This window comes from Diabrotica undecimpunctata, chromosome 1 (assembly GCF_040954645.1).
Source record: "Diabrotica undecimpunctata isolate CICGRU chromosome 1, icDiaUnde3, whole genome shotgun sequence".
NCBI lineage: Eukaryota > Metazoa > Arthropoda > Insecta > Coleoptera > Chrysomelidae > Diabrotica > Diabrotica undecimpunctata.
This window is the reverse complement of record NC_092803.1, coordinates 60779651-60799692: the sequence shown is the minus strand read 5'-3', so window position 1 is coordinate 60799692 and position 20042 is coordinate 60779651. Positions and strand designations below refer to the sequence as shown.

General features: G+C 33.2%; 1 protein-coding gene across 11 annotated transcripts in view; it reads right to left on the bottom strand.

Moving 5' to 3' along the window:
- Obsc (Obscurin) overlaps positions 1 to 20042 on the bottom strand; it is a 350811-nt gene that overhangs the window by 167022 nt on the left and 163747 nt on the right. For all 11 annotated transcript variants that reach the window (XM_072543243.1, XM_072543203.1, XM_072543216.1 and 8 more), the window contains one exon: positions 15098 to 15190. In XM_072543243.1, the coding sequence (XP_072399344.1) occupies positions 15098 to 15190 (93 nt within the window). The remainder of the gene's footprint in view (positions 1 to 15097; positions 15191 to 20042) is intronic.

Genomic DNA, 20042 nt, shown 5'->3' with positions numbered 1-20042 from the left:
TATGATAAACTTTTATTCCGCAATGTTTTTTTTAGTGTTCCTCTAGATAGTAATTCTGAATACAGGTTAAATATCATAGGTGACAACAGACAACCTGGTCTTACTCATCTGATTGTCTTAATCCTCCAACGATCGAATTTTGAATTTTTTTATGAATCTATTTTCCCTGTAATATGACCCAAAACAGTCAACATATAATCCTATATCACATTTTTTATATTGTGTGAGACCCACTAGCAGTTGTCTAGAGCACACAGTCGTCTTTTACTATTTGGTATTGAACATACGGTTAAATCGGAAATCTGCATTATTTTTTTTTGATTTGATAAAAGTTGAAGAAGATGTCAAGAAGGTCGTCCTAAGACATGATTCTGTTTTGTATCTTATTAGGTACTTTACAATGCTTCTTCTGAAATCTACATTAGTTATAGCCCTACTACTAGCTTTGTATGATATCCAACCATTGTGACAAGTTGCATCAATCATCTAGGTAAAAAACGACTAGTATCACATTTTGGATCTGATAGAAATCCTTCTTCTCGCAACGTTTTCGACCATACGATCAGTTCCGCCCATGAACTTGAATTGGCGAATAGCATATAGACGGCTAACACAATTTTTTTTCTTCTCGATCTGAGAATACCGATAAATACTCGAATTAGGTTGAATGAACGCCATAGGATGTTAAAGCTCTTGTTCTACAAAAATTATCATCCTAACAGATAAGCATCAATCGTCTTTATTCATTATATTTTCATAACTTTCTCGTTGTGCCTTTGTCAATTTCTTTTTTAGTTATAAGATAATCTGTAGGAATCCAATTTTGTCGAATAGTACCGGTTTTTCCATATCCAAAATTTTTTATACGCGTTTAAAGATCGAAAATGATAAAGAGATAATCCAGGATAAAATTGTATTGTATATTGTTTTGTAGCCAAGCATCAACCATTTGTATAAACGTGCTGTTGATAAACCAAATTTCGAGTTGTATAATTTAACAACTTTTGAACCTCGACCTTATTATATTTCAAAATCATGTAAATAGCTCAATCCATTATTCAAACCTCAGACTGTATAGCCAAAGCGTATCGGTTTTTCTTTAATAAATTGTTTACAACTATGACGGTCATAATATTTTTCCATGGACTCATCATATTTCATGTTTTTTGTTGGAACCAAGTATTTCACAAGTTTATTTTGAATTTTTATTATTAATTTCAACCCCTCAATATTTAATTATCGAAACTTATCGATAGAATAGATCTCACTGTTATCTGCACAATGCATGAACCTTATTATTTGTAGAAATCTATTACTCTAGACTGTACTAGAATTCCAAAAAATTCTTTCAGGTAAAGACACATAGCCAGAAAGAATAAGAATGCCTAAAATGCACTATATTTTATCACTGCTTATTGTTAGATCGGTAGAATTAAGAAACGTAGCATATTTGTTAGACTATGTATCTTGGTGTAGGGAAGTCTTTCTCACTAAATTCAATTTTTTCCAATATTTTTAAGTCTAATTTTTGCCAACTAGTATTCCTGTAAAAGAAGGTACTTTATCAGTTCGTTGATTGGTAGAAAAAACTATTACTGCTGGAGATAAAAGCTGTTGACGAGATAAGTTCTCTGTCACACCGCCATCAACCGTAGAATTTTCATCCATTAAAACAGAAAGGTCTGGCAGCATCAACAAATTTTTAATTTGTTGACTAACTCTTTAAGATTTATAAAGCTTTCGAGTTTAGTTTACTCTTTGTCAAAATATACTAAAAAGGAAAACAAAAAACTACATTAGACAAGTAAGCTACAACAAGCTTACACTTGTGAGGATGTTACTATAAAATTAACAGAATTACTTAACATTTGACGACATTTTATTAATTTGCTTTACTTTTTTCTTTAATTCAAAACTTTGATTACTACATTACTATGATTTCCATGTCTCTTCTATTTTTTACATGCATTTCAGGTCACTAATTTACTAATGTTTGTATTTTGAGAACGATTTCCGAAGTGGAAATTGAAACGTCAATTAACGTAATTTAACCTTTAATTGTGGCTTATTCCCAATAGTAATCATTTTAGGTAAGTTTGGCAGAGGTAGGAGAGACAAAGAGAACAGACAAAAATAATCATGTTAAAGACATATGCAAACAACTACAAGAACAAGCGGACCGTCAAGAATCTAGAGAACTGTTTGCCAAAGTATAATACTTAACTGAAGAGTTCAAACCACAAACGCAGATAATTAAAGATAACTTGGGAACGATCATCAGCAATCCAGAGGGCATAGCAGCGACATACAAACAATATTGTCAAATGATGTTTCATAGTGACCATAAAGACGTGAATCCAGAAAAAATAAATGACGAAAAGGAACCACATATTTTAAAATCGGAAATAGAAACCGCAATAAAAAAATTAAAAACTGGAAAACTACTGAGAGAAATGGGTACACCCGAACATCTAATATACCTACTGAAACAACTGTATATCAACAACACAGCAAACGTAAGAGTCAACAACATATACTCCGATAATTTTAAACTAAAAGTCGGTGTTCATCAATGATGTATTATCTCTTCTACGTTATTTTCTACGTTATTCAATATATACAGCGAACACATAAAGCTTATTGTATTCGACGGATGACAAGGAGGAATATCAGTCGGAGGCCGAAAAATCAGCAATCTCCGCTATGCTCACGACACTTTAGTACTAGCATCATCAACAAATGACCTTGAATACATCTTGAACAGACTAGATACTATTAGTCGTGAATATGAACTTAAAATTAATGTACAGAAGACCAAGGTAATGATAATTGATCGACTTAGAAATAACCAGCCGGAAATACGAAACGTAGCGGGGTTTGAAGTGGTAAGCCCTTTCAATTACTTAGGTTCTGTTATTACAAACAATGGTAGATGCGAAGAAGAGATACGTCGACGCCTTACAATGGCCAGATCAGTAACGGTCAAACTTACTAAAATCTGGAAAGATACGGACATAACCAGGAACACGAAACTGTGTCTAGTACGGACGCTTATCTTTCCTATCGCTACCTATGCGTCAGAAACTTGGACCAATAAAAAGTCTGACTCAAGACGATGCGCATACCCTGGACAGCACATCGCACAAATTGCGCATATTGACAGAACTCGACATCAATACTAGGCTTACCACAATCATCACCAAAATATATTAAGGTACTTTGGACACATTACTAGACGAATGGAAGGCATGGAGAGGTTGGTGGTTGAAGGCAAGGTAGATGGTAAAAGAACTCGAGGAAGATCGTCACTCCGATGGTCAGACCAAATAAAGTGTGCTACCAGTTACTCTCTGTCTGAGGCAGCACACCGCGCCCGGGAGAGAGAAGAATGGATAGCAACCATTCGTGAAATACCATAAGGTTACCACATCCTTACGAAGGATAAAGGATAGAGGAGGAGGACAGAGGAAGTGCCTATGCTAATGCAAACCTTCATCGCCCATTTTGATATAATATGTAAAAATGTTTCGTAGAAGCAACAGAGTTTATTTAAGTAATTAATAAGGGAAAAACCAAACACACATAAAAAATATTTCATTTGAACTTGAAATAATCCCTCTAATCTGTGTAATTTTTATAAGAACTTTTATATAGTTGTTTTTTTTTTCAATACAAAAGATTACTGTATACAGCACTGATATTTTTAATGTGTTCTCTTTTGTTTAAGGTGTTTTGTATAGTTTTACTTAAACACATTTCTAGAAATAGTCTTTTGTTGCAATTTCATTCCCTTCTCAATATTTCTGCTTAATCATAGTTAGTATAACTAGTTGTAGTTTATATAAATATAAAAACAATATCAAAATTACACACCAAACTAAAAACACCCTTAATAATTAAAGAAAGCTCCAATGTGTACTCTCTACCCTGTAATAATTACAATAAAGTATGTATTCGAGAAAGGTCCAGAAATTTGTCCGGAAGATTGACATAACAACTGTGACCATATGGCTACAGTGGACATTGAAGGGTTAATACTGTTAGAGATTTTTTCGTTAATTATATTCTTAGTACTTCGCTGCTAATACAGTTTCTTGATTATTCTTAAATCTTTGTCGTCTACTGCAATATTACTGCGGGCTTTCAGCAATTTCTTGTGGTTCACACTGTCAAACGATTTTTACAAGTCTACAAAGCACATGCATATCTTTTGTTTATTTCTATTACATGAAAAAGTGTAATGTGTAACATTACATTTTTCGCATGGTGTTTGAAGTGCTCTGCCCCTGCTCTTCATATTGTTCGTAAATAAAAATAATTTCCATCTTTTCTTTAGATGTTATATATAGCCTGTACTGAATTATATTTAATATATTTTGAAGAGCCTAACACGTAAGATTTTAAGTTAATATTTACTCTGTAACGTTATAAGGGCTATATAACTTTATAAGCTGTAGGGCCTGACAAATTTTATACAGAATTCCTGAAAATTATGGACGAACAAGAAATAAAATGGATAACGACTATATTTAACATAATATAGTCGACCTTCGTAATTATATCAAAAAAATTAAATGCAAAAACATGCGAATCCCACAGAATAATTAGTCTAATGAGCCATTTACTTAAAACGTTTTTAAAAGTGACACATAACAGAATTAATAAAAAATGTGAAGAACGAGTGTCACGGACACAATTTGGATTCCGCGATATCTTATGCACCCGAGAAGCTCTATTCGCTAAACAATTACTTATTCAGAGCTGCAGGGATGTCAACTGTAATGTATATGTTTGTTTTATCGACTACAAAAAGGCATTTAATAGAGTAAAACATGACAAGCTCATATCCATCTTGAAAGAAGCGGGCTGGATGATAGAGCCTTGCGAATTATATATAATTTATATTACAACCAAACTGCCAACATTAAAGTTGACAGAGACAACCTGCATAGATAAAGGATTGAGACAAGAACGCATTCTGCCTCCAGTGCTATTTAACATGTACTGGGAGCGTATCTTCGAGCAAGCACTGAGACAACTACAGGAAGGCGTCTTAGTTAACGGAGTGCGTCTAAACAACATTAGATATGCTGACGACGCAGTAGTTTTTGCAGAAACTCTATCATCAGATGCTATGTATTTTCTACATTATTATACGGAGTAGAAGCATGGACGCTCTCTGAAGCTTCTTTAGGAAAGCTCGAGACCTTCTAGATGTCGTGTTATAGGCGCATCTTACGAATTTCATTGGTGGATAGTGTGACTAATATTGAGGTCCTACGTAGAATGGGCAAGGAATGCAAGATCACTAACACAATCAAAGAGCGCAAATTAGAATATTTTGGCCACATTATGAGAAATGAACACATATATGGCTTATTGCAACTCATTCATTAGGGCAAGGTATTTGGAAAGAGAGGACCAAGAAGAAGAAGAATATCTTGGCTTCAAAACCTAAGAAAGTGGTTCAATACATCTACAACAGGACTATTTCGAATAGCTGCAAGTAAAGTTAGAATAGCTATACTCATCGCCAACATCCGAAACGGATAGGCAGCGTAAGAAGAAGAACGTATAAACGTTATTTAATTATAATTTTTCTTTAAATAATTTTTTATTGCAATTTCTTTCTATTTTATTCATTATTTTTATATATTTTGTATAAATAATGTGGCATCACAAAAAGTACAAAATCATTTAGATCAATTGCAAAACTGGCTTAAGCGATGGAAGATCAGTGTTAATGCTAGCAAATCAGTACAAATTACTTTTCTCCCTCTCTCCAATGGCGCTACAGCCCAAATGGAGCCTTGGTCTCCTCCAAACTATGCATTCAACCTTGTCGTTCCCGTGCCGATCTTTTCCAGGTTCTCACGTCTAGCAAATTTTGCGCGTCCGCTGCCACTTCATCCTCCTATCTTTTCCGTGGCCTTTCTTTTGGTCTTGCCCCCTGCATTTTACTGTCTAGGACTCTTTTCGGCAATCTTTCTGTCTCCTTTCTTACTACACGACCAGCCCAGCGAAGTCTCTGAAGTTTAACGAATTCTGAGATCAGTGTCCCTTTGAACAGTTGGTAGAGTTCATGGTTGTACCTGGATCTCCATATTCCGTTTTCGTTAATAGGTTCAAATATCTTTCTTAGGACTTTTCTTTCTAAGACTTCCAGTTTTCTTTTTGTCTCTTCTGTCATCATCCATGTCTCGCATGCATAACATACTATTGGTCTAATAAAAGTTTTGTATACCCTGATTTTCGATCTCGGGTGTGTGTTTTTGGAGCGGAACACATGATCGAGTGAAAAATAAGCTTTGTTTTCTTTTACTATTCTTCTTTGGAATTCTGGATCTTCTTTTCCATCCGTGTTTAATGCAACGCCTAGATATGTGAAACTTTCTACCGTTTCAATATCGTCCTTTAATTCAACTATGCGTCTCTTTCCCCTAGCTCTTGCCTGTGTTAACTTTTTTGTCTTTTGAATATTTACTTGAACAAATTACGTTTACAACAAGAAAATCTACATATCCACAAGTTTATATTAATAATATTCCCATTCCTCTAAAACCAGTTGTCAAATACTTGGAATTGCACCTGGATGAAAAACTTACATGGACAACGCACATTAAAACTAAACAGAAGCAACTAGATCTTAAACTAAAAAATATGAACTGGCTATTTAAAAAAAGGTCTTAGTTATCTATTAAAAATAAACTTCTTTTGTACAAAGCTATACTTATACCAGTTTGGGCATATGGAATAGAAGTATGCGGCTGTTATAATCCTTCAAATACAAAAATACTTCAAACATTCCAATCCAAAATACACCGTATGATAAGTAAAGCTCCATGGTATGTATCTAACCAAATACTTCACAATGATCTGGACATCCCATTACTTAAGCACATAATAAAGAATCACTAAATAAAATATAAAAATCGCATCACTGATCACAACAACGAACTGATAAAAAACTTAATTCATCCAATCACTTGCCGAAAGAAGATTGGATAGGGTATGGCCAGAAGACCTAACGCAATAATACTTGGAGAACCGACACTGGACGGTACCTAACTCACGTTAATTTACTTACAGACTATTTACCTATGTATAGAGTAGATTGTAAACATGCAATGTAACAATAAAAAAATATATTTTATACATACATATATATATATATATATATATATATATATATATATATATATATATATATATATATATATATATATATATATATATATATATATATATATATATATATATATATATTATATCAATGGTATTCCGGGTTTGACTCCGCGTTAAATGTTGTTGGTTTTGATAAAAACCATTTTGACGACGTTTCGGCAAGATCTCACTTGCCATTTTCAAGTCTCTCTGGATGGTCTGCTTCTTGTCGATGTTCGAGTGGAAGTTCACTTCCACTCGAACATCGACAAGAAGCAGACCATCCAGAGAGACTTGAAAATGGCAAGTGAGATCTTGCCGAAACGTCGTCAAAATGGTTTTTATCAAAACCAACAACATTTAACGCGGAGTCAAACCCGGAATACCATTGATATAACATACAGCTCCCGCGGAAATATCAAAACTAACATATATATATATATATATATATATATATATATATATATATATATACATATACATATATATATATATATATATATATATATATATATATATATATATATATATATATATATATATTGTTACCATAAATATCATGGCCTACAAAACTGTAAATATATTATGACTAATTCTGTTTTTGTTGTAGAAATTTCGGCGAAGCATCTAGACCCAAATTATGATGAATCATCCGACTCGAGGTTTCCGGGTAGGCCGAATCTGAGCCGGTCTGAGCTTCTGGTTACTTCGATGGGAGACCGCCGCTTCACCATTGTTCTTGAATAACAGGATTTTATATTTATAGAGGAATTTTGTTATGAAGGGGGTCAGTTAATTTTGAAGAAGATTCGCGGTCGCGATTTTAATTGTTACGTTCGTCTATATAAATTATGTATTAATAGTTAAATAAATTGATATAAATTATCGTAATATCGATAATAAATTAGTAAAGAATTAATAAATAAAATAGAACAAAATATAAATAATTATAAATAAATAAAGACATTACAATATATATATATATATATATATATATATATATATATATATATACATATATATTATTCATAACTTTCTCTTTTATTTTAATATTTTTATTCTAAAAATAGTTGGAGCTCAACTCTTCGATCAACGAAATATCCTATTTTATTTTTATTTTTCATTTTCAATGTACATTTATTTTAGTTATATGACCTGTATTCAATTCTGGTCTGTTCTATTTCGTAGACACAGAACGTATCAAATATTTATGCTCCAATCCCGTCGACAAGTATATTTGTCAGTTGGCAACTCTGTTCTCTCTTGACGGTTTTACTTCAGCGCAGAACCAAGGATAGCTTTTTATAATATTTTTCGTCTATTTAAGCTGGATTTTCTTTCTAAGATTCATTTATATTGTTAAATCTTTTGTTGGTTTTTTTTTGGCTTATTAATTTTTTCTTGTTCACTTTTTGGTGGGACATATCAAAACCACATAGGTGAAAATTTCTGAGCCTCGTTAAGGACTTGCTACTATTCAAAACTTAACGGCCACCTGAAAATACATACATGCAAGTATCTAGATTCAGCTACATCTAAAACCAACAACTACATTCTTCAATCCTGTCTAACTACTTCAAGACAACAATATCTGCCACAAGTATTAATTTAAAATTTTTGTAAAGCTATAGGCAAGATTTGCTTTATTTTTGATTTAATATTAATTTTTTTTATGTACAATAAATATGATTACTCGTAGTTAATATCTCAGTTTATTTGACCCAGCCAAATTTTTCAGATTTACTTTTAAGATAAGACATTCTCACACCTGAGAGACTGAGCTAGACAAAGCCTTACAATTGCTGTGAGTTTTATTGTTATACATTGGTTTCTAATTTTAAGAGGTAATTATACTGTTACCCATTGGCACCCAGCATTTATAATGGTCGTTCGATTGGTTACAAATGCTTACAACTACATTTTTTCAAGTTTAGTTGTCAGAAAGGTATGAAATTGTAATCTTCCAACAAAATAAGAGGCACAGGAAATATGTGCAACAGGTGGTATATATTTGAATAAAATATATTTAAGTAAATTATGTGAAAAATAAGTCAAAATGCAAACTACTGCATACGATATTTGCTGCTACTCGATCAACTGAAACAAGTGGATAAAGTAATTGTGTTGAAATTTTTAAATTAGTTAATACGGTAATTCACATATTATCATTATTCATAACTTCGTCAATTGCTTTGTTATTAGTAAAATATGTAAAGTTATATTGTAGTCAAATAATGCAATTACTGGAGAAATACTGACAGATCCAAGATATGCAAATCCTTTCACTTTTTATATTTTATGCAATTATTTAACCTTTTCCTAGACTTGACTTTTGTTAATTCATCTCCAATATCTGCTATGAGAATAATCCCGTATCTCATATCTCTACACATCCTAGTGCAAGTGTGAGAATAAAAACTATGTATGGGATGACCAACGGAGGAATTATTGTACACTATTCTCGATTGAACTTATGTAAATAATCCTGTATCTCATACCACTACACATCCTAGTCGAGAATGTCAGAGTAAAGACCATATTATACGTGATGACCAATGAAGGAATTATTAGACTCTATCTCTGATTCAACTTTAATTAATAAAAGTCAGTATTGGTGGATGCCCACACAAGTCATGCCACTTTTTGACTAAATTTACTGCAAAGTTAAGTTGCAAAAACGAATGGTATAAAGACGTCTTTTCCAAGATAAACAAGAATGCTATTAAGTGGTACTGTTATTTCTATATTTGGTCAAACTACAACATCCGATGATTCCAACGACAAATTCTATCAGATGCTTTTAGTTGCTGGCTAGGCTCTGAATCAGGAGGATAAAAGGAAATTAAGGGAATTTCTTTTGCGGTATCGTGACATCTTTGTACCGAAAGGAGAAAAGACGGGAAGATTTACCGTTGTCAAACATAAAATTAATACTAATAATTCTAAGCCAATTCGTCAAATATCTCGATGATTACGACAGGCAAAGACAGAGAAAGCTGAAATAATTATTTAGGAAATGAAGAAAGACGAGTTGATAGAACCTTTTATTTGCCTAGGGGTCTCTTCGATGGTCCTAGTCAAAAAGAAAGACAAAACTACAAGGTTCTGTGTGGACCATCGTGTGTTGAACAATGTTACCCAGAATGATAGTTATCCTCTGTCTCGGACCGACGACATGTTGGATACATTGGCTGGAAGTAAATTGTTTTGTACTTTGGATTTAAAGTCTGGATACTAGTAGGTAGAAATGGATACAGTAGATAAGGAGAAGACAGCCTTCACCACATGATCTGAATTGCAGCAATTCAACGTTATGCCATTTTGACTGTAATCCTCCTACGACATTTGAGAGGCTTATGAAAAATGTATTAGGAAAAGACCAACTTATAAATTTAGAAGTTGTTTTTAACCGATTTAAAACCACCCAGTTGATGTAAAAACTCAAAAAGTACCAGCTATTTCAAAGTAAAGTAAATGATCTGGATCATATAGTCAGCTAAAAAGGTGTGGTCGTGGATTAGGAAAAATAGATTACATTAAGGAATGGCCCGAATCGACTGACATACATCACGTGAGAAGTTTTTTTGGGCTATGTACTTACTATCAAAGGTTCATTAAAAAGTTTGCAGATAGATTACTGCAAGGATAGAGACTGCCAACTGCCTTTGAAACTTTGAAGAAGCATTTAGTCACATCACCAATATTAGAAGAGGTAATCTTAGATGGAGATGCGCGTAACGTGGGAATTGTACAAGTGCTATCTCAGATTTAAGGAGGACAAAACCAAATCCTTGGATATTTTAGTAGAGTGCTTACAAAACCGTCGCGAAATTATTATGACACGAGAAGAAAACTTCTAGCAGTAGTGAAATCAGTAGAACACTTCTATCAGTAACTATATGGAAGGAAGTTCTTAATCCAAACTGATCATGCCGCCCTTAAGTGGTTAATGCAGTTTAAGAATCCAGAGATTAATTTCAAGATTAAGCATCGGGCCGAAGTTAGCGACACTAACGGCGATTCTCTTTTGGACAGTGCTAAGAATAACGATGCTCAACTACGAGTAAACGCCTACTAAGAATATAGAAGAACAAGAGAAATATCCAGTTTTACAGAAAATTCGAAAATGGAAAGAAGAAAACCGTCGACCATCTAGGCAAGAAATATTAAGCCTGTGTTCAGTAGTTGCTAGGTATTGGTCCCACTGAGACTCCTTTATTATGAAGACAACTCGCTTAAACGAGTACTGAAAAATAATAATGGTTCAGAGAAGAGAATGCAGTTGATGTTTCCAAAGAACAGAATAGCTGAAGTACTTCGTCAGTGTCACCACAGTCCATTAGGAGGGAATTTACGGTATAAAGAAAGCCCTTAAGAGAATTTAAGAATGATTCCCATGATGTAAAGGACTGGTATAAGAAATGTACTGCCAATGCTACGACTAATGGACCTTTTGGTGGCCCATTTTTAGAAAGTGAAAATGGAGGCAAGTATATGTTGGTCGTAATAGATTACTTCATTAGAGTACCTTTGGAGACCATACTGACCAAAGAAGAAACTTCGAGAGCGATTCATTTTGGGGAATCTGTGATAGATTAGGCACGAAAAAAACAAGAACTATAGCCTATCACCAGCAATAAGATGAAATGGTGTCTAATCACCAACGAGACTTAGACCAATACCTTCCGGACCACCACTACCAATGTCTTACAGATCGGCTGTTAATGAATTAATAGGTCAAACCTTAGCAAAAGTCCTATTTGGACGCGAGATGCGACAACCTTATAATATAGAGTTTGGATGTCGATCAGGAGATGTAGCTGGTGAATATTATGTGAACGAATTGTAAAGGTGAATGCATGACATACACGAATTGGTCCATTTCCACCTTCAAATCGCTAGCTACCGAATGAAGAAACGGTACGATACCCAATCCAAAACGGGATGTTTAAAAAAGAACGGCAAAGTCTGGCTCTATAATTTAAAGAAGCGAAGTAGTTGCCCTCCCAAGTTCTTGGAGAGCAGAACGGACCTTCCCAGAATAGAAGTTCTGAGTAGGTCCGTACCTAATTATGGAGAATGTTAACGACATTGTTTACCAAATAAGCAAGATTCCGAGTGAAAGTCGATGATAGTTCACCATAACCGACTGGCACCATTCGAAGCAGATCACAATGTAAATGAAGAAGTAGAATGAAGTAAACCAAGTCCAAAAAGTACCTGACTTCACGTTTAAGAAATTCATGGGGGCCTATGGAGTAAAACAAGATATGGTGTTACCAGTAAAGAAAAGGATGATCTATGCGTACTTTAAGATAACTATTCACTGGCCCATACCAGTCCCGACAAGGTTCCAGGAGGAACCATCTCTTAAGGAGGGGACAATGTCACCGTATTGCAGGATGGCGATTCATTGACCCCGTAGAGAATTCAATGGAACCCCAAGTAAACAACGCTTATCTATCAGTTTACGAAGCTAAGTTCTAGAGCCTTTACGATGTCTTCTGAGCAATTTTATTTATTCCAAGCAAGATCTTGGAAATTTTTGGTGAACTTAAGAAGCAGGACCGAACTATTTAAATAGATAATTTTTATTGTAAGGATCAGTCTCTGTTGCCACGCTCTGTTGTTGGGGAATATAAATTATTCAGAAATAAAAGATAGTAACAACATAACAGCACAGCAGAAACTAGGATAAAAATCTACGGGCATAAAAATAAGCACTCGGAAAACCTAGACAAAATGACAAAGCATATGTGTAGCGGTAACTCACATTACTAAGCAACCACTTAAACTTGGATAAAAAATATCGGGGATAATTTTTCGACTGTTCTAACAAACATTCAAATTTCGTCATTTTGTGTCATGTGGAACAATTTCACAAAATCATGTCAACATTAGACTGATAATTGCATTCAGTGCAATTTTCAATCCCTATGACAACACGATTGAGTTTGACAACTTCATCCAAATAAATTTCAAAATGTCACGTTTCGGCAATGAGAATGTTCAAAGTATAAATGCGCTAATCAAAGAAAAAATTCCCAGAAATACAACCTACAGTCACAAATATATTTGGGGAATATTCATGGAATTTTGCTGCGGACGAAAATATGAGTTGAATGAACATAGAAGCTTAGAAGAATTGGCGTTGATACTAAAAGATTGGGCCGTCAATATAAGAAAGAAAAACGGGGACAAATTCAAAGAGGCAACGGTGAAGACAATGTGGAACGTTTCGTGCAAACTATTGCAAGAAAAGTACTATAATGACTATAATATTATGATTGAACCGTTTAACAATATAGTGTTTAAACCAGCCCGAGATGCCCGCGATGCAATCAGGAAGAAACTACAAGCAGATCCATGTAAACATAAGGCCAGTTCAGTTTCGTTAAATTGATCTGAAATTAACAAAATAATATTGCTTTGGGATGAAGATTCCCCTGAAGGTCTTATGCGTAAATTTTACCATATTGCTGCTGTAGAATGAGCGTGGCGAGGAGGAGAGGCAGTTGCTTGTCTGGTGAATTTTTTTCAAACCGAGAAAAATAACGATGACACTCCAACAAATCGCATTAAATACAATCCAGTATTCAGTAAAACGTGCCAACACGTGCACAGCTAAAAGCTGTGCAAGTAGTAAATGGTTGGTTATCAATGGTGAGAGACAAAGATGCCCTGTACGCCTTTTTCATAAACTGATATCAAAACGAGGCGACAATATTACCTCACCACGACTGTTCTTAAAACCAAATCGACACTGGAAAAATGAAACTGACAAATGGTACGAAAATGTACCTGTTGGAAGAAATACAATGAATGGATGGACTAAATCTTCTGCTGAAGCAATTGGCTTGAATGTAAAGGAGAAAAAGATAACAAATCACTCGAATAGATCAACTGCTGTTAGCGAATTAGCAAAAAGTGGTGTAGAAGAACAACAATTGCTAAAAATTACTGGTCATGGCAATCAGAATTCTATAAAACCATACTTGAATCTCGATCAAGAACACCACAACAAGATTATAAATATTATGCGTGGTAATAGATCTTCTATAGTAGAGAACAGCAACGAATCTAATGTTAACTTAAATTTTAATAATTGTACTTTCACTAACTGTACTTTTAATAAATAAATGTTTCGTTATGATTTTTTTTTTGAAAAATTATCCGCCGAATAGCCCTTGGATATTGATGAATGCCTCATAATTTTATGATAAATTTCTCAAGCTCGTTGCTTGGTAACAGCACTCAGCCTTCGGCTTCGTGCTGTTACCAAGGAACGAGCTTTCGATTGTCATGAAATTATCTCGTCTGTTATCAATGTCCTAGGGATATTACTACTGATAACAGATTTTCATATTTTCTTATAATCAAGTAGCCAATACAGTACTAAAATTATACTATATGAAAATGCTTAAAGAAATTAAATGAACTATGCAAATTTCATTATCCTTCTATAGATTTCAGGACATAGCGGAGTTAAGATAAATGAATTAGATAAAAAAATCTGATTTTACCTAATATAGATACATTAGGAATAATAGATTTTTTATATCGAACTGTCATTTCTACCCTAAAAGTAGTAACAGTACAAATTTTTTATATATGGCGGTGTTCTACGATCTTCTGTTTGAACAACTCTACTTTTCGAATCATCCCCGTTTAGTATTTATACCTATTATTTTCAGATTTACTACTTATTACACTACTTAATATACTTATATATATATAACTTTACTCTTTTTCAATTAATCAAGGTTTTCATAGTTGCAACAGAACTTTCGCATATTTTACTGAAGCCCATTTTCTATCTTACCTTTTTGTTTCGTATCTTATCAATTTTCTACAATTTACCTAGTTCGATAAATTCAGTTCAGTTTTTATATACAAAGTGTTTGAATGCATTTTTAATGCTTATGATACTTACTTTTAGTAAAAGTTGATAGTCGTTGATGCGTTGTATCGGTAATTTTAAATGTTCGGAGATACTCTTGTCGTCACCAAAGCGTTGCGATAGTTCCTATAATAAAATAAATCTCTTTTAGAAATTGATCACTATTTAGTACTCTTTATAAAAATCATACAAATTTACATTGTCATTCATTTCTGGGCATTGTAACAAATAGGAATAAAACTTCCAAAACACGTATGTCCTTTATTTTAAAGAATTTATATTATATAAAATCAATGGCATATTTGTTCTATTTTAGTGTGGAACTAGCTTGTATTTAATATAGTGTAATATTTGTTATTTATCATCTATCTATATAAAAGGTTTAAGTCAGTCTAATAGTTTAATGAGTCACACGCTCAAAATTTTTATGAAAATATTGCATTGTCGCATATATAAACTTTGTGAGGGGATAACTGGTGATGAGCAGTTTGGTTTCAGAAACGGTATGGGTACTCGAGAAGCTCTTTTTTGCATGCGAATACTCTTACAAAAGAGCATTGAGTTTAGGAAAAATATTTACGTATGTTTTATAGATTTGGAAAAAGCCTTTGATAGAGTACCACATACATTATTATTTCAATGCTTAGACTCAGTTGGTCTGGACACGTATCACATTAGATTGCTTAAAAATCTTTACTACAATCAGACCGCTTGTGTTAAGGTGGACCAAGAGGTTTCAGCTAAAGTTTCTATTAAGCGTGGTGTCAGACAGGGATGTGTTATGTCACCGATGTTGTTTAATGCCTACACTGAACCAGTTTTTGAAATAGCGTTAAATAATCACCGCGAAGGTGTTAAGAACGGTGGTGAAATTATTAACAACATAAGATACGCCGATGACACCGCAATAATGGCAGAGAGTCTAGAAGATCTTCAAACCGAATGCTGTAAACAACGAATGCACTGAAAAGGGCTTAACAATTAACGCAAAAAAAAACAAAATAAATGGTGGTCGGAAAAATTAATATCGAAGACTCAGTACTAAGATTAAATAACAAAATCCTGGAAAGGGTGGAACACTTTAGATATCTGGGTAGCTGAATTGACTGCAGGGTTGAAAGTGACGAGGAAATTTCGACCAGAATAGAACTCGCACGGAAAAACTGTATTAACTGGCGCTCTGTATTATGCAGTAGAAGTCTGTCGTTGACCACACGTCTAAGAGTATTGAAGTGCTACGTCTGGTCCACTTTGTTCTATGGATGTGAAACTTGGACAACAAAAATAAAAAATCTTAACAAATTAGAAGCGCTTGAGTTATGGTATAGAATAGATATAAGAATATCTTTTAAATTATATTTAACAAATTGAAAATTAATATAATCATAAAACAAAATAAAAAAAAAAATAAATTTTAAATAAAGAACTTCAATCTTTGGTGTTATTATAAAAAATAATAACAATTCAGTAATAAGCAGACATAAAATTTCATTAACCCATATAGTTATAACGCGCTATAAGAAGTATTCATTTGTGTCGACAGTTTTTAGTTTTTTAAAGTTAATGATTGATTGTAGATGACAATTGATTAGATCCCTCGTTGCATGCGACATGTAAAATTACTAGTTAGATCATAATGGACTATTAAAGTGTAAAAAATAACAAAATCATGCAGCAGTAAAGGATTTAGAAGAATGGAACAATAAGCGCAAAGACCACTATATACCATGTAGGCTCATAACTTAATGTTCTTATACTGATCGAAGTATTAAGCTCGATATCTTGATATATACTATACTTAATATGATAGTGATTTTGTTATGGACTGTCCTAGTTACTCACTACTGTATTTCGTCTTTGTATCCAAAAACTCGAGTATCTATACATTTAAACTAGATCTTAGTAAGTGCATAATGAGAAAATATTGAAAATTATTAAACTATTGTTCTCGATTATCACAACTTGTATTGATGTTTCTTTTTGATCATAGTACAAGTGTACACAAATATCTGAGATCTCGAAGCTCAATCAGGTAGGAAATCAAGGAGAGGTGACTTGAGTTGAACGCGTTGTTGCATAGAGTAATATCCATTTAAAAAGCGTTTTACACGAAATCAGTGATTTTGCGACATTGCTAGATTAAATCGTCAAATAGTTGTTAATTAAGAATACATTTAATATATATTTTTTAAAATATGAATATTACAAGTGCCGTGAAAAATAGCACACTAAATATATTTCAAGTAATTGAATCAAACAAATTAAACAGATACATGTTTGCAGAAGTAAGTTTATCCAGTGTAAAAAAATCAAATCACCAAAGAAAGTCATGACATTCTGAATGGACAAAGCTTTTTTTTTGTTTGGACAAAGATTTTAAACACCCAACAAAAGATGTAAAAAATAGTCCAAAATTAAATTAGATGGATGTGACCAAGGTATATTATGCAGGGAGATATACAATTTTCATCTAGCTGAACAGGTTCCTACTGTTAAAAATATTGATCGGAAATTTGTAGAAGAATTGAACAATAAAGTTAGCAGAGAAAGTATCGGACAGGAATTCACCAGCTTGGGTTTCGTTGGAGAAAGACATCAAATAACAGAAAAATTGTGATTGAGAAACACGACAAGACAAATTTAAGACTGCAATATCTCAAGAACTTTAAAAAGGCTATGGTAGAAAATAAATTTATTGTGTTCACTGATGAGACTTACTTGTTAACTAGCTATACTTTAAACAAAAATTGGAGTGATACTAGTAATAATGGACTAATAAAACCTGTGTCAAAAGGCCAACGTTTGATCAATGTTAGAGCAATAAATGAACATAACTTTGTTGATAGATCTTGTTTAAAGTGGAAATCGACATCAAAATCTGGAAACTATCATGATAACCTGAACTATACCAATTTTAAAAAATGGATGAAGAAAAAATTATTATGTAACTTGCCTCCAGACAGTGTAATAGTGTTGGATAACGCACCATATCATAACAGGAAAGACGATAAATGTTCAACATCCATATCACGAAAGAGTGTTATGCAGGAATGGGTCAGTTAACGAAATATACCATACACACATTCCATGTTAATGCTAGATTTATATAATATTATAAAAGTATAGTAACCTTGTTTTGTAAAATATACAATTGACAACAATATTCGAGAGCATGCATACCAAGTAATAAGACTTCCACCATCTTGAGTTGAACTCGATTGAAATGGTTTGGACAGCTTTAAAGTCATATGTACCTTCCAAAAATATATAGATTTTACATTTACATTAGATACAAAAGGTAGCAGATGCATTTTTCGAAACATTTCCTGTACAAGAACGGAAATAAGTAACTGACGAAGTCATCAAAATTGAACGCGAGTTAATCTCTAAAGAGCCACTAATAAATAGAGCCACTAAATAGCCACTAATAATAATAATAATATATTATTATTATTACTATTATTATTAATTTAAACGATGATTCAGAAAGCGAAGATTTTCAATCAGATTCTGATAGCGATTCTAGTGACGTTATTTAAAACAAAGTAAGTACGTCGAACAATATGTGCTTCCAGTCCTGACTTACAGCGCCAAAACACTTTTCTTAACCCAGGCTACAGCAACCAAACTCAGAGTAACCCAAATAAGAATAGAACGCTGGCTACTTAGACTAACTCTCAGAGACAGGGTTAGAAAGGAAGAAATAAGAAGAAGAACATACGTCACCGAAAGAGTGCATAGCATGACTAAAGTGGAACTGCTGGGCGGCCAATGTATCCAGAATTAATGAGGGGCGGTGGACCCAAAAAATTACAGTGTAGAGACTACGAGCAAATAGAAGAAGCAGAGGTAGACTACCTACACGATGGACAGACAACGTCAAAAGAATCGATGGTAATTAGCTGCAGGAAGCTCAAGATTGACAGTACTGAAAGTAATTAGGGGAGGCATATGTTTACCTTTGGACGCAGGCTGGATGATGATGATGAAGTACGTCATTGAATGCTTATTACAAACAACATTGAAAACAATTTATTAATTAATTATGATAAATATGCAAGGAATTTAGCTTTCTACATTAATAGAAATTTGTTGATTAAAGTCAATAATAAACAATTAGTATTTTTTATTTGTATTTAACTGAAATAATTGACAACAGGAATCTCATCGATTTACAGTTACTTGTTACGTCTAATATTTCGATTCATAATAAAAATGTAAAAGCATTATAAAATTGTTATCAATTCTACTGTTAAAACAGGTAACAAATAAAAAACCGAAAAAACTTTTAAGACGCTATTGATCTGACAACATGGCGTAACCAAAGTTCTCGATCAGTCTGACCTTGGCGGTTTCAGATATTTTTGTCGACCTGTACATACTTTCTTTAAAACCATCTAATAAAATAAAACTAATTTCAATTTTTTTACTTTATTATTTATATTTAAGATATAGAAAACAGTAGACTGAATTAGTTGGTAATTTATTGACTAGCAATAAACTCTGAGAGCATAGAAAAATGAAGAAACTATTAAGACACGCATTAACATATACATGGAAGTACAGGTAAATGCAGTAAGGATCATCACATTAAAAGAATTAAAAAAATAATACAACAATTGAAAAATAATAAAGCACCAGGGACTGAACAAGAAAGTAGATTTCGATCAATGTATAACGTATATAATGAACAAACTGAAACTTGGAGCCACAGTAAACAGAAACATATGAAAAGTAAGAAATATAAACAAAGTACTACAAAAAATCTCATAGAGTCGCGACTTATCGAAACGAAATATTTTTCAGGTTAAGATTCAGTCATTATTGACGTATGGGTCAGAAGTGCAATATATATACAAAAACATGAAACACAAACTTCTCTTAGCCGAAATAATGCACTGGAGAAGATGTTTTGGTTTAACTTTACTTGACCACGTAAGGAATGTACTTATCGACAAGCACGAATATGAGAAAACAT